Source organism: Lissotriton helveticus, chromosome 12 (assembly GCF_964261635.1).
Source record: "Lissotriton helveticus chromosome 12, aLisHel1.1, whole genome shotgun sequence".
In the NCBI taxonomy this organism is placed as follows: Eukaryota; Metazoa; Chordata; class Amphibia; order Caudata; family Salamandridae; genus Lissotriton; species Lissotriton helveticus.
This window is the reverse complement of record NC_136073.1, coordinates 829,727,709-829,744,037: the sequence shown is the minus strand read 5'-3', so window position 1 is coordinate 829,744,037 and position 16,329 is coordinate 829,727,709. Positions and strand designations below refer to the sequence as shown.

The window sequence follows — 16,329 nt, the reverse complement described above, 5'->3', positions numbered from 1 at the left end:
TTGGCGGTCTGGAGGTTGAACGGTTGTCTCTTGGAGTCCGGGGTCTGCCCGACCACCTCATCACTGTAATGCAGGCGTCTCGTCGGAAATCCACTCTGTCCTCCTATTCGAAACACTGGGCTTCTTTTTCTTCTTGGTGTGTTGCCCTGGAACTGTCTCCTACCTCTTGTGATGTTTCTTCTATTCTGCAGTTTTTTCTGGATGGCTTTCAAAAACACTATGCTTTGTCCACTTTGAAGGGTCAGTGGGCTGCTATTCGGGCTTTTCGTGATCCGGCTTCTCTTCTTCCTTCGGACGGGTTGTTGGTTTCCCGTCTGTTTCGGAGTTTCTCTCTTTCTGCACCTTCTGTTCGCTCTCCGGTTCCTCCTTGGGATCTCTCTTTGGTTTTGGGTGCCTTGCAGTCCCCTCCCTTTGAGCCTTTGGATTCCGTGGAGTTGAAGTTCCTGTCTTTCAAGGTTGCCTTTTTGGTGGCTGTTACGTCTGCTCGGAGGTTGGGTGAGCTTACGGCTTTGCGTTGCTCTCCCCCCTTTTTGAGGTTTCTGGACGACGCGGTGGTCCTTTCCTTGGACCCAGGTTTTATGCCTAAAGTTCGTTCACGTTTCCATTCCTCCCAGGAGTTGGTTCTCCCTTCTCTCTGTCCTTCTCCTTCCTCTCCTTCTGATGTCTTACTCCATTCTTTGGATGTGAGGAGAGCGTTGTCTGTTTATGTTGATCGTTCTGCTGGGTTTCGGTCTTCTGACTCCCTCTTCGTGACCTTTGGTTTGGCTGGTAGGGGTAAGGCTGCCTCTCGTCTTACTTTGGGTCGCTGGATCAAGGCTGTGATCTTGTTGGCATACCAGGGCTCTGGTTTGCCTTGCCCGTCAGGGGTTCAGGCGAGATCTACCAGGGGTGTGTCTGCTTCCTGGGCTGCTTTCCATGGGGTTCCCCTTGAGGAGATCTGTAGGGCGGGTACCTGGGCGTCCGAGTCCACTTTTGTACGTCATTATCGCTTGAATTGTGCTCTGTCTAGCCGCCCTAATTTTGGTTCTGGTGTGTTGCAAGCTGTGGGGGTCCCCCCATCTGTTTGATTCTGTTTATTTCTGTTTGTTAATAAACTGTGTCTTGCTGCACTCCTTGGTGTCTGTTCTGTTTCTGTTGGTGGTGTGCCAAAGGCCTTTGTGGGGTTGCTTTGGTATGCCTCATGAGTGATGACTGGGTCGAGGACGAGGGACGTAGAGGTAATGCTATGATTACGTATGGTAATCCCCATTACTCTTAGTCCTACTCGTCCTCGACCCAGTCATACGACCCGCCCGCCCTCCCTTTCCAGGCCTTTGGTGCTTGGTACATCAGGATTTGCTTCTGGTGGTGAGGTGTGTTATAGCACCTGACAGGAGGGTGGGTGGAGTCTAAAAGCGTTTCCTGTTTTGTTTCCTGTCGTGTGGAATACCTCATGAGTGATGACTGGGTCGAGGACGAGTAGGACTAAGAGTAATGGGGATTACCATACGTAATCATAGCATCAGTGCACCCTTTCACCAGGGCCAAACACCACCAGCCATCAATGCACTTTTTCACCAAGCACAAACACCATCAGGCGTACAACACCAGGCAGCCGTCAGTGCATTCTTTTACAAGGCGCACTCACCAGCAACCGTCAGTAACTATTTCACCAAACACACACACCATCAGCCATCTGTGCACTGTTTTACTAAGCACACATCCACCAGCCGTCAGTGCACCCTTCCACTAGGCACACACACCTCCAGGCACCAGTGCACTCTTCCACCAAACACACACACCAACAGCCATCAGTGCACGCATCAATTGTTAACGCATCCACAATTAACTTTTGTACCAATCGCAGTATGATACACTTTACTTTTAAACATATTCATGTAAAGCACAGCATGACACCATTGGTAAAATTACAATACGACTCACATAATACCACTACACACCACATGCACACACTCCATCACACATGACAAAAACACATTGCCATTTACAATACCATTATCTCAAAATCAAATAAATCCGAGCCCGATTGCATTTCTAATGCTTGTTTATTTTGAGAGGGAGAGTACCGATACTTATCAAGAGTGATGTAATACTTTTAATTGGAGAGTACCGGCACTTCTCAGAAACAAGCAGGTATTCTGGTTCAGAGTACCTGAGTAGTAAGCCGGGATACCACTCATCAAAAAATCCTGGTCGCAATTTTGACATGTCTGGTCGCAAAAGGCTGGTCGCAATTTTGACAGCTTTTGACATGTCTGGTCTTAAACTTCTGGTCTCATTTTTGACAGTTTAAGACCAGGACTGTTTAAGACCAGGGTTTGATCTGGCCTTAAACAGTCTGGTCTTAAACTTCTGGCCTTAAATTTAACAGCTAGGGCAGCAAAAACATGTGGTAATTGTGTATGTGTTTAAAAGTGCATAGAAAAACTGCCTGGTTGCAGGCTGGAATGTCTGGGCACTTTTAAAACTGGGGGTTTGCAGCCTGCTGCTGTTTGAACAGCTGCTGGGGCAGGCCTGAGTTCCCCAGCCCAGGGCCTGGGAAGAAGAATGTGTCATGTAGGTGTCAAAGCTGTAAAGGGTCCTCACAGTCTTAAACTCCTGGTCGCAATTTTGACAGTTTAAGACCAGGACTGTTTAAGACCAGGGTTTGATCTGACCTTAAACAGTCCTGGCCTTAAACTTATGGCCTTAAATTTAACAGCTAGGGCAGCAAAAACATGTGGTAATTGTGTATGTGTTTAAAAGTGCATAGAAAAAAACTGCATGGTTGTAGGCTGGAAATGTCTGTGCATTTTTAAAACTGGGGGTTTGCAGCCAGCTGATGTTTGAACAGCTGCTGGGGCAGTCCTGAGTTCCCCAGCCCAGGGCCTGTGAAGAAGAATGTGTCATGTAGGTGTCAAAGCTGTAAAGGGTCCTCACGTCTTAAACTCCTGGTCTCAATTTTGACAGTTTAGTTCCAATTTGACGTGGCTGGCAGGAAATTTGACATATGAGTCCCAAGGTAGATTCTGTTCCCGGGCTCCCTAATTCCCAGGAGAAGGGGTCACGTAGGGGTGAAGAGTTTTACACCGGCCCCCATTGTCTAACCCCACTCTTCCCAGGATAGGCCTTGAGTTTGAGTAACAGGTGTCAAAGTAAACAATGTTGTACTGTTTATACTGTACAAGGATAGAAAAAAAGGTTCCCATCCAAAGGCCACCATGACATTGTTCTAAACACCCCTCAAGTCATAAAGGGGTGTGGGGGGCTTCTAATTAGCATGCTAGGACAGGTATAAAAAGGCCCCTCATGGAACACTGCCAAACACCCATTCAAAAAAACCCCTTTGAGGAGCGACTGGCGTGGATTGTTCTGCTGTACCTGGAGGACTCCTGCATCTACAACCCAGTCAGAAAACCTTTGTGGATTTCTACACCATCAAGCCCTTCAAAACCTTGGGGAGTGACTGGCCTGGATTGTTTTGGAGCCAACCCAAGGAACTTAAGGCAAGAATGGACCGGAGCAACTTTTCCCAGATTGACACCGCCTGTCAACATGTAGAGAAGGTAAATAATGGATGGCGCAATGGTGTATTAGGGTGTACATGTAGTTTGGAAAAAAGTTGCACTTTTAAAAAATAGTACTATGTAGTGTGGATTGTAAACTGTTAATCTTTAAGGCGATGTGCTGTGTTTAATGTGAATAAAGGTTTTGTTGAAGGATGGAGTTTAAAAAGACCTGAATTGTAATGTAAAGGTATTTAAAATGAATAAAGGTTTTGTTGAGTTTAAAAAGCTATGTGTGTAGGTATTTAGTGTTAATGGGGTGGTGACGTAGGGTAGAGTTTGCAGGCTATGTATTTAAGGGGCATAATGTTGTAGGCCTTAGGAGGGTACATGCAGAGTGGAACAGGGTATTTTACAGCTCATAGAAACATTTAACCACACTGTAACGGTACCATAGGGGCTTTAAATAATATACAGGGCATATAATTAAAAAATTAATAATGCCTGGTTGCACTCACCAAACCGCTGTAGAGAGTTGGAGGGGTCCATGGAGGGCTCCGGGGTCCTTGCTGCTCCTTGGGGGGTCCTGAGGGCCTTGTATTTAAAAAATAAATAAACCCTGGGGCCAGTTGTCCAGGGGGGCTCCTGGTGGGGCGCCATAGTCCCTTGGGGTGTCCTGGGGGTCTCTGGGTCCCTAGTGCAGCGTTATTTTTAAAAATATGCCCCCAGAGCCCTCGTGCCTCGGGCGCTGCTCTGGGGGGTGGGGGTCGCGGTGTCTCTGGGCCTCCGCGGCCGTTCCTTGTGTAAATAAAAGGCCCCCAGAGCCCGCTTGCCTCGGGCGCTGCTCTGGGGGTGGGGGTCGCGGTGTCTCTGGGCCTCCGCGGCCGTTCCTGGTGTAAATAAAAGGCCCCCAGAGCCCGCTTGCCTCGGGCGCTGCTCTGGGGGTGGGGGTCGCGGTGTCTCTGGGCCTCCGCGGCCGCTCATGGTGTAAATAAAAGGCCCCCAGAGCCCGCTTGCCTCGGGCGCTGCTCTGGGGGTGGGGGTCGCGGTGTCTCTGGGCCTCCGCGGCCGCTCCTGGTGTAAATAAAAGGCCCCCAGAGCCCGCTTGCCTCGGGCGCTGCTCTGGGGGTGGGGGTCGCGGTGTCTCTGGGCCTCCGCGGCCGCTCCTGGTGTAAATAAAAGGCCCCCAGAGCCCGCTTGCCTCGGGCGCTGCTCTGGGGGTGGGGGTCGCGGTGTCTCTGGGCCTCCGCGGCCGCTCCTGGTGTAAATAAAAGGCCCCCAGAGCCCGCTTGCCTCGGGCGCTGCTCTGGGGGTGGGGGTCGCGGTGTCTCTGGGCCTCCGCGGCCGTTCTTTTTAAAAAATAATCCCCCACGAGCCCGCTTGCTGCTGGCGCTGCTCGAGGGTGAGGGGTGTAGGGCTCCGGTGTCCTTGGGGGCTGTGAGGGTATATACCAGCCCCGGGCTCCACGTGGATCCAGCAGCAGGCAGCATGGCGGCGTGAGCTTCTCCGGGGCTGCTGTGTAAGGACCGCCCCCAACAGTGATGAGTTGGTGACATCACTGAAGGGGCGGCCCTAACCCTGCAGCCCCGGTGTGGTTTTTTATTGAGAATTATCTAGCGCTGGGCTTTACCCCGAATGTGTCAGGGCGCTTCACAATAGCGGGACACGCCTGGGGCATAGCGCTTCACATAAGAACTTGCTGCAAAAACATAAGGACTAAGGATTACATGCACTACATAAAAAGATACAAACAGGAAAACACACCACGGAGCTGCAGGGCAGGGTCCGCCCCTCCACTGATATCACCAGTGATGAGTTGGTGATATCACTGGAGGGGGCGGACCCTGCACTGCAGCTCCGAGGTGTTTTTTTTTTTTTTTTTTTTTTTTTTTTGTTTTTTTTGTTTTATTAGCTAGTGCGAACTGTACACGAAGGCTGGCAGAGCGCTTTATATATGACCCATTTGTAAGACATAAGCACTAAGAATTGGATGAGTTATATAAAAAAGATACAAGTAGAAAAAATGTAGCGCAGACTTTATCCCAAGTTGTCAGAGCGCTTTACACAAGAACCTGTTTGCAAAACATAGGGACTCAGGATTACAGGTGTTACATAAAAGATACAAACAGAAAAAATACTGCTTGTTAGCGCAGACTTTACCCGAAGGTGTCAGAGCGCTTTACATAAGACACAGTTGCAAAACATAAGGGGAGTGACATGTGTGCCGGTTACAAAAGCAAACGTTAAGTTACATGAGTAATAAATAAAGTGACAAGTGTGCAGGTTACAAGAGAAAACAAAGTACAGTTAGAGCTATAATACTGTGATATAAGGCAGACACTCGAGCACAAGAATAAGCATTATGTAGTCAATTGTGGCAATGGCGCAACTATTTAAAGCACTCAAAATGTGAGAGTTATTAAACAATGTGTTACAAGAGAAAAGTGGCATGTACATGTTACAAAAGAGTAACCGGTATATAGGGTAGTGGTTAAATGTCAGAAGGGCCATGTGTACCTAAAGTGGTTTACCCCATAAGCAAAGGATATGGCGCAGGTTGTTTTTTAACATATGTTTTAGCGCAGCACTTGCAACGCTTTTTTAAAAATGTGTGTTGGTGCACCCCGCTTATCAGGTTTTAAATGTATACAAGAATTGTTTGAAGTTGTGATACTTTTGTTTAAGAAAGGCGTTTACTAAAACCGCTGCTTTTTTTTTTTTTTTTTATTTTTTTTATGTTTAATACAGGTGCAAGACCTTGCAAATGCAACCGTCACCAATGTGCCCCCTGGGCTGGCCCCAGCTGTAATAAATAGCAACGCTGGGCACTTGTCAGCCCCGCAGCCTGGTATATATATATTTAAAGCTATGTAGTTCTACGTAGTTTTGTACACCAGTCTCTCAGAAGTTCTCTTTTTTCTAATGGGCTCTCATGTGTGTATGCTTTTACAGCTTATGACCCTGACCTACAACAAGCTTTTGACGATTTTATGGAGTACATCGAGGCTCAAGACGCTCTGAACACTGTGCAAAACACTTCAGTTCCTACAGGTAAATAAAAAGACAGCTGTTATTTAAACTGTCTAAGACGCTGGGTAGTTGGTGGGGTAGGCCAGAGTCCTGACCCTGAGGATGTATAGAGGTAATCATCAGAAAAGATGTCTAATGTTGGGTATTATTTTTTTTTACAGGTGTCCCTACGCTATGCCAGGACGTCGTCAAGGTCCAAGAGGCGGCGCATGGTTCAAAAGAAAGCCCCTTGAAGAGGAAAGCTTCAACTTCTAAAGTGGGACCACTGTCAAAGAAAGGAGCTGCAAAAAGACCTCTTTCAGGTGTGTTTTTTACAAAAGGGTGTGAGAAGTACTAGAGGTGTTACAGCTGCTTGTAGCAAAGCCTATATCAAAAAAGGTGGTTGTGTAGGACGTAGTCCGCTGGTGCTTGTATGTGTTGTTTTTTTTTATGCTTTCTCTAATATATATATATTTTCTGTTTATATTTTAGAAGCGGCTCAGAAACATGCGGCTGAAGAGAGGTCGGTGGCGCCCTTAATGGACATAACAACATCCGTCCAGAACAACGGAAGCGGCGCGAAAGGCGTGAGTAGGCGTGTACGCCAGGAAAAACTCTCTACCTACTACACACCAAGCAACACGCTGAACAACCAGCTACAACAATCTATTCTGCACAGGGGTGGGGTCAACACTGGCGGCCTGCCTACAAACCAGGCCTCCCTTAAGAAGAAACATAGGGACTCAGAGAACCTCCCCAACCCTTTAAAACGTGTGAAGGCCTGTAAGGTATTCACAGATCCCCAAACAGAACAGTTAAACATGAAGAAGAAGACACCGGAGGTGCTCCAAGAGGGTCAGGCAAAGCTCTTAAGTCCTGAGAAGAAAAGCCCTAGCACCCCTGAGCCCCAAGCTAGCCCCTTAGATTTATCTATAAAAAAGGATGCTAAGCCCTTGAATGAGACCTATACAACCTTGAGCCCCAAGGAGGTGTTAGCTGCACCTGTGGGTGTAGAAGAGGCGTCGCCACCACAACCCCCTAAAACATCGCGCCTCTCAAGGAAACATCTGAAGCTGAAACCGGGGGTCCCTAAGCTACAGTTAGCAGAGTCCCTCAGCAGCCCTAAGGCAACGGCGGATCCACCAAGCGTCCTGAAACCCCAGACAGTGCCAAATAGAATAACTGTACATGTAGAGGTGCACGCCCCTGAACAGCCCCCAAAACCGGTTGTAAGTGTTCAGGCACAGCCTAGGGTCTCAACAGGTGATACTGCGCAACCCCTAGAAGGTCCTTCTACCACGATTAGCAACTCTCTTGAGGCATTGAGGGGGTTGGTAGACAACATAGGTAGAACCCCAGAAGCGGTGTACCAGGGGTCTTTGAGCACAGAGGGTTTACAGAACACAGGTAACCAGGCACCACACCCTACCACCGACATTTCAACTAGGCCCCAGGATTACAACGACACCTCCTCACAATCCTCATACCCTTTGTCCCCGAGTACCCCGCCAGGAGCATACGACCCTACCAGCCCCACGGCCATCCACATGTACACCCCCGTGTCCAGCCCCTCTGCCAACCCCGTGTACAGGCCTGTGTCCAGCCCAGCTGCCAAGCCCGTGTACAGTCCCGTGTCCAGTCCCGTGGCCAGCACCTATGCCAACCCTGTGTACAGTCCCGTGTCCAGTCCCGCGGACAGCACCTCTGCCAACCCTGTGTACAGTACCGTGTCCAAACCCGAGGCCAGCCCAGCTGCCAATCCCGTGTACAGTACCGTGTCCAGTCCCGTGGCCAGCACCTCTGCCAACCCTGTGTACAGTCCCGTGTCCAGTCCCGCGGACAGCACCTCTGCCAACCCTGTGTACAGTACCGTGTCCAAACCCGAGGCCAGCCCAGCTGCCAATCCCGTGTACAGTACCGTGTCCAGTCCCGTGGCCAGCACCTCTGCCAATCCTGTGTACAGTACCGTGTCCAAACCCGAGGCCAGCACCTCTGCCAGCCGCGTGTACAGGTCCGTGTCCATCCCATGGGACATGCCCGTGTACAGACCCGTGTCCAACCCCGTCTTTGAGGGTTGCAGTATAGATGGGACTGGGGGGGTGCCTCCATTTATAAGACCTCGCAAGGTGTGCCCCCCTAAGCAGGAACAAGATGGGTCTGTAAACACAGAAGATGTATTGAAGACACACGTAAGAGAGATACAGATGGCGGTTCGAAAATTAAAACGGCAGGCGAACCGTGCACTCATAAGAATGGATATGGGGTATTCCAATCTCATCAACAAGAGGGAGGCCCAACATCTGGTCGTGGCCAGGGTTGGGGTTTGTAAAAAAGACATCATACAGATGTGTCAGGCGGCTGTGGCCGACATACAAGGTACACATTCATGACTATGTAAGTACCAACCCCTAAAGACCCCCACAACCACTGGTGCTCATAAGAGACCCCCAAAATATAGCCGTACGGTCCAGAGGTTAGTGACAAAGTCTGCACGCTTCTTAAAACTGCTCAAGCAACGCCCAGTTGGTACCCCACAAACCTTCAAACAAGACCCCAATGTTTCCATAGAACCCTTCAAACAAGACACCCCTGTTTCCCTAGACCCTTTCAACCACGGTACCACAGCTTCAAGATCAACGCCTGAAGCATATAAGCCAGCACTTCACCGCCGACAATACATAGGGGCAGGGTCTAACATACCTAGGGTCGGCCATTTAAAGGGGGTAGGGGGGATGGCAAAACTCCAAACAACGCAACATTCAGAAGGACCCAGGGGTGGAACTGTAGCGGGGGCCTCCATGAACAAGACATCCAACGACAGCGACCTACCTGTTCAGATAGGCTGGGGCTTGGTATCTAGAAAAGCCTGGGCCCGTAAAAAAAAACAAAAGTGGCTTAATAGTACAAAGCAACGCAGGGTTTTAATAAATAAGCTCAAGAAGGCTAGAATATGCGCTACCCGCAGGTTTACAAGGACTCCTGAGACAGGGACCACCCTGACCTCCCAAAGTGACACATCAGAGAACACCTCCACAAATCACACTCCTACTGATGAGGGCCCAGAGCCCTTGTTTTTAGAGAGTGTTAGGAGTTACACTCGCAATGTAGAGAGGTTTAGGGCCGTAGAACACTATGAGGAGTTTAGATTTGTTAACCTACATCAAATAACATCAACCACTCACGGTGTTCTGGCTATACATCAGGCTGTGCAGGAGCTCATAGTAAGGTTGTTACACGATGTGGGGCCTAATGACTTTTTCCAACTCCGCTTCCAGGGGCAGGGTTTTGACACACCGTTGTTCACCAGGCGGAAGACCCGAGATGTTTTTGATGCTGTGCAATTTTTAGAAAACCTCTCAAGGCTTTTACAGAGTAAGGCTGAACTAGTCGCCTATGGCACGTTTAGAGTCATAGCCCTCATTGTACGGGGGCGTGAGGGGGGTGTTTCCAGACCCTTAAAGAGCGTACTATACAGTAAAATAATTGGCAAGAAACAGAGGTGGCTGCTCAACTTTAGCAACGCCACTGCCAATACATGTCTGGCGGCCAGCATCGTGGGTCTGTTGATGACTCGCAAGACCCCTGACGCTGTCATCATGTCTAGAGCTGCTGAAGCCCATGAGGTTCTTGAAATACCTCCTGACCGAATGGTCGGCTTTGGTGATATAGGTCTTTTTGAGAACTATTTCGCCGTGACGGTGAAAGTTCTCTATCACAGCGGTTCCTGGAAGTACTTTACAACCGGGGAACCTGTGAGAAACAAGACCGTATATGTCCTCCACATGGAAAATCATTTTTACGGTATCTTGAACCTTAAAGGTTTTCTGGGGGCCAAATATGTGTGCGCCCACTGCGATCATATATACAACAATAAAACATACCACCAGTGTGAAATGTGTTGTAAGATGTGTCAGAGGGACGGCTGCATAGAAGACGCTACCCTAAAGGTGAGGTGCGGCATCTGTAGGTTGTTTTGTCGCTCGCAAAACTGTTTGAGCATACACGAGCAATCTTACAGCTGCGTCCCTAAAAAGGACTGTAGCGAGTGTGGGCGGTATGTGGCAGTGAATCACAAGTGCAAAGGTATGATATGTCCCCGTTGCCATGTATCTTACAAAGCCGGTACCAACCATCAGTGTTATATGGTTAAAGGTCCATCTCAGACCAAGACCGAAGACTATATAGTGTTTGATATAGAGTGCACACAAGAGACGGGGGTACACCAGCCTAACTACATTTACGCGCACCATCTAACTTCCGACGACAGTTGGGAGTTTGAGGGACGAACGTGCGTTGGTGATTTCCTGAGCACTTTCATTCAGGCCAAATTCCAAGGATATACCATGCTAGCCCACAACTCGAAAGCCTATGACTCCTTCTTTATTCTACGAGACATGATTCGTGAAAAGATACAGGTGGAACTCATAACCCAGGGGTCTAAACTGATGCTGATGACGGTATGTCCTTTAAAAATACGCTTCATAGACACCCTGAATTTCCTACCCATGAAATTGAGCAAGCTGCCAAAGGCCTTTGGGTTCCCAGGTTGTAAAGGGTATTTTCCACACTTTTTCAACACCTGGGCTAACCAGAATTATGTGGGACCCATGCCGCCTCCTGACAGCTACGGGGTTGAATACATGATGCCTGATGAGAAAGTGAGCTTTCTAGAGTGGTACTCTGAAAACCGTGAAAAGGAGTTTCACTTTCAAACAGAGTTGAAAGCTTATTGTCAGGCTGATGTAATGATCCTCCGGCAAGCTTGTAACCTTTTCAGAGATGTTGTGGTGTCTATGACTAAAGAAGTCAAGGCCTTGAAACCTAAGACATTGACTAAGAAAGTCAAGGCCTCGACATCCAAAACCCCTGAAATACAGCATGCGGTCGAATACATAGACCCATTTCAAAACGTCACTCTGGCATCCATGTGTATGTCCATCTACAAACACATGTTTTTGAGGCCAGAAACTATCGCTCTAGTACCGCCAGACCTCTATAACGGTAAACAGAAACGTTATTCAACCCCCTCTATCCAGTGGCTCATGTACGTCTCTGAGAAGGAAGACATCCAGATTCAACATGCATTACAGGCTGGTGAATTCCGCCTGGGCCCCTATTACCTGGACGGGTACTCTGTAATTAAGGGTGTGCCGACAGCCTTTGAATTCAACGGCTGTTTTTACCACGGCTGCCCCAAGTGTTACAAGCCCCACGAATATAACAAAATGCTGGGTGCCAAATTTGAACACTTATACAGACGTACTCTGACAAAGGCCCAGTATGTTGAAAACAGTGGCTTTGCTATGAGAGTTCTTTGGGAGCACGAGTGGTTAGACATGTTAAAAACCGACACAGCCCTCTGCTCTTTTCTTAAGACTCATGATTTACCCACACCTTTGGAGCCCCGAGATGCCTTATTTGGGGGGCGTACAAATGCCATACAACTGTACAAGGCCGTTGGTGAGGGTGAGAAAATACACTACTATGATTTCACCAGTCTGTACCCTTTTGTGAACAAGATGAAGTTGTACCCGGTGGGTCATCCCACCATCATCTATAGAGATTTTAAGCCCCTAGACGAATACTTTGGGCTTATCAAATGTGAAATATATCCTCCTAAGCAGCTTTACTTCCCGGTGTTACCATGCAGAGTCGATGGCAAGCTAATGTTCCCCCTCTGCCGAACCTGTGCGATGCTTAAAGAGGTTGACGGCTGCACACACACCGAGGAACAAAGGATGCTCACAGGGACCTGGTGTAGCATCGAGGTACAAGCTGCCTTAGAGAAAGGGTACAGGCTAGGTAGAGTACACGAAGTGTGGCATTTTAAGAGCACTACAACACAACTCTTTGCCCCCTACATTAATTTGTTTCTCAGAGACAAGCAGGAGGCCTCAGGGTATCCTGACTGGTGTACTAGTCAGGATGCAAAACAGAAATACATCGATGACTACTACGCTCACGAGGGTATCCGTTTACGATCCCATCTGATAGAGGTCAATCCTGCACGCCGACAGTTAGCCAAACTCTGTCTCAACTCCTTATGGGGAAAATTTGCACAGCGCACAAACCTTTCAAATACTACCTTAATATCAGATCCTGATGAACTGTTCAAGTACCTGTTTGCCCCATGCTACGAGGTGTCCAGCTGCGAGTTTATCGATGACGATACCGCGGCTTTGTGTTGGAAATATGCCCAAGAGTACCCCACATCGAGTAACAACATAAACATTTTCATAGCCTGCTTCACGACAGCCCACGCTCGTCTAGAGCTTTACGGGGTTATGGATAAGCTCCAGGATCGCTGCTTGTATCACGATACAGATTCTGTGATTTTTCTGAGCAAGCCGGGGGATGAAGACCCTCCTCTAGGAGATTATCTGGGTAACCTAACCAGTGAGCTAGATAAGGACGAGTATATAAAAGAATATACTTCCTCAGGGCCTAAAACATACAGCTACCGTACCAACAAGAACAAGGTGTGTATGAAGGTCAAAGGGATAACATTAAATGTCAGCAACACCCTAAAAATCAATTTTGATAGCTTGAAGAATCTGGTGCAAGAATACGTTACAGCAGACGATTCTGAGAATGCTAAAACCATAGTCGTGAACCAACCCTGCATAGTCAGATCCAAAAAGAAGTGGGAAATCACAACCGAGCCTCTACATAAAACATTGCGAGTTGTTTTTGATAAAAGGGTCCTGACCACCGACTATAAAACACTGCCTTATGGTTATTAGGCCCATTAGAGAGACAGCCGCCACAGCATGGACACCAGGTTACAGCATCCATTCTCCTGCGTGCTAGCAGGACCCTCAAACTGTGGTAAAAGCTACTTTATAAAAAAGCTCTTAGAAAATGCCAACTCTGCTTTATCACAAACCCCTAACAACATTGTGTGGCTTTATTCATGCTGGCAGCCTCTTTATACAGACTTGGGCAGTCGGTTCCCACATATCAAATTTATAGAGGGTATACCGAATAACCTCAACGATGATGAACTACTACCACCAACCCTTGTAAATATGATAATTGTTGATGATCTGATGCGTGAAGGTGGTGATCATCCAGAGTTAGAGAGAGCTTTTACTCAATATTCACATCATCGCAATCTAAGCATCTGCTACATTGTGCAGAACTTGTTTTACAAAGGCAAGAACAGTAGGTCTATAGCTCTCAACGCTTCATACCTTGTTTTATTTAAAAACCCTCGGGACAAACAACAAATAGCTGTCATAGCTAAACAGATGTACCCCGGAAACACACACTTCTTCATGGAGGCCTTTAACGACGCTACATCAAAACCCCACGGGTACCTGTTGGTAGACTTAAAAAACGAAACTCTAGAAGACTATAGACTAAGGGCCGATATTTTTCCCCCAGAGCTACCTGTAGTTTACACACCAAAGCCCAAGACCAGGCCCTATAAAAAGCAGCGGTGAAGTCTTTTAGAACCATTTACAGGCCAGCCCTTATAACGCTCAGTGGTGACCATGTCTACACACCTACGCCGCAATTTAGCTCTCCTGAAAATGCTTGTTACAGCCAGCCCCCAACACCGAAAGGCCATCCTGGGCACCGCTTCTGACGATTTAGTGGCCGCCATTTCAGAAATAGCCCTAAACACCCTAAAAGGCAACGTCCCTATATCAAAGCGTCAGTTACAGGTTCTGAAGAAGAAGAAGGGGCTCATCAAGAAGCTCAGTAATAAAAGGGGCTCACTCATAACAAAGAAGAAACTGGTGAAACAGTCTGGAGGTTTTATAGGTAACTTGCTGGGCATAGCTATACCTGTAATTACAAGCCTCCTCTCGGGTCAGTGATGGATCATGCCACAAAAATGTATCTGGTTCCTAGGCAGCAAATGGAGCAGCTGGGGTCCACCACGGACAATGCCTGGGATATTCGTAGAAATGAGACTCTACGCCTGGATACTGAAATTAAGGACATTTTGAGCAGGACTGATCTAAACCCCTACGACAAGGCTAACCTTTACAACAGCACTCTAAAAAAATTCTTAAATTACTACACCCAGTGGAATACTGAGAAGAACAAGTTGACTCTATATACCCCAGACTCTGAACAACCAGCTGCTCAGGCCCCCGACCCTCAGCCCCTACAACCGCCTCCCGATGGGGCGACAGCTTCAGATACCTTTGCTGGAGACCTCCTAAAAAATATAGGTCAAAGGCACAGAGGGGCTGCGCAGATGCTGATGAGTAAACTAGCCGCTTCTAAAGACCTAGCCTCTTGGAATGAACGCGGTGAGTTTCTCTACAAGGGCCAACCTGTTGCAGGGTCGCATATGTACGATCTAGTCAAAGGTCTGACCCACCCCAAAATCCTAACGCCTCAAAATGCACCGAGAGGCTGGGAGCAGTTTCTGAGGGCCGCTGCTGAACTCAATATACCCTCCACGCTTGTTGGTAATAATGAACACCGGCGCCTGCTAGACAATTTGAAGAGTCCCCTACTGCCATCGCCTACAGGTTCTGAAGGCCCTAGACTATCTCCTACTTGGTCTACCCCTACCCAGCCGACGACATCTCGAAAAAAAAAAAAGACATTGACCCAGCCACCCATCGCTTGGATTTTTGATTAATTGTGTGTGATTTTTTATTCCTAGGTTTCTGCAGTAAAGTTTTGTCAACTAAATATTTGTAATAAACACCTTGTTATAACTTTACAAACCGTCTCAGTCGTCTTTCAAAAATCATTTCATGTTGCATGTATATTGAAATAACGAGTCTGAATGCATGTTTTTAAAAAAAATATAATGTCTTTTATTTTAAACGTTCAACTTTAGACATACAACTGTTATAAACCCTTACAGTTTTGACAAGGTACATATTCTGTTTTCACAGGTCTGACCGACACCCAGGTGTTTTCTTTTACATATTTCGCAACTATACGGTCATTGTTAACAAGATCCCCCGGATATAGATTTAAGAAATTTCTAAACGAAAGACCCTGTGACATTTTACTGATAAAATAAATACAATGTTCCCCGCATGTGATGGCCATGGAATCCTGCACCCTTAGTTTGTTATACTCCACCACAGCTGCAGCTTTTTTCACAAACTTGAATATAGGAGTTGTATAGAGTCTGTGCTCAGGGAACTCTGCGGTACTGTCAAACACTATAACCTTATCAACATCTATAAACATGGCCGCCCAATGTGTCCCAGCCTGGTCATGCGGGTCTGTGTTAAAGACTAGGGTGCAGGGCCTTTCTGCCCCTATTTCGCCTGGTAACCCATCGCTAGGGAAAACACCCAAAAAGTATTTCCTAGCGTATTTATGTCTGCTTAAGAAGTCACGTATCTGCACCGTATCCATTTCACCAATGTTTTTAAAGATAGTCAAACAAAATCTGCCTTGCGTGGTTGATCTGAATGATGCTGTCGAATACAGAGAATACGACCATGTTCACATTAGTCTGTAGTGGAGCTGCGAATCGTATTTCAGCTTTTAGATTCCCATTTTTGACCAGGTTGTAGTGATCGCCATCTTCCATGTCCGGTGTCAGGTCGAATGCGAACAGCGTGTATCCACGGCCATAGCCTTCTCTTGACACGGCTACACCGCAGTCCCTTTGATGCTTTCCTGTTATCGAAACCAGTCCTTGATATTCCCTGATGTAATGCCTTGCTTCAAAACTGGGGGTGTAGGGTTTTGCAGGAATCACATTGCCCTCGTGGACCAGCGCTGCGTAGTTGATGTTGTAGTGTTTAAAATTGAAGGGGTTTGAGCCATAGGTGCCACTAAAAGCTGTATTGTCCACAAACCCTATGATGATGAGTTTTGGTAGCTGTCCCAGAAATAAATTCTG

General features: G+C 47.6%; 1 protein-coding gene across 1 annotated transcript; it reads left to right on the top strand.

Annotated features, from left to right (window-relative positions):
• The first annotated feature begins 3,491 nt into the window (after window positions 1-3,491).
• Window positions 3,492-15,336, top strand: LOC144798175 (uncharacterized). The gene is made up of 5 exons (XM_078668922.1): window positions 3,492-3,545; window positions 6,234-6,333; window positions 6,677-6,817; window positions 6,987-8,683; window positions 15,331-15,336. Exons 1-5 carry the CDS (start codon window positions 3,492-3,494, stop codon window positions 15,334-15,336), a joined length of 1,998 nt encoding a protein of 665 aa, XP_078525048.1.
• Window positions 15,337-16,329: the final 993 nt, after the last annotated feature.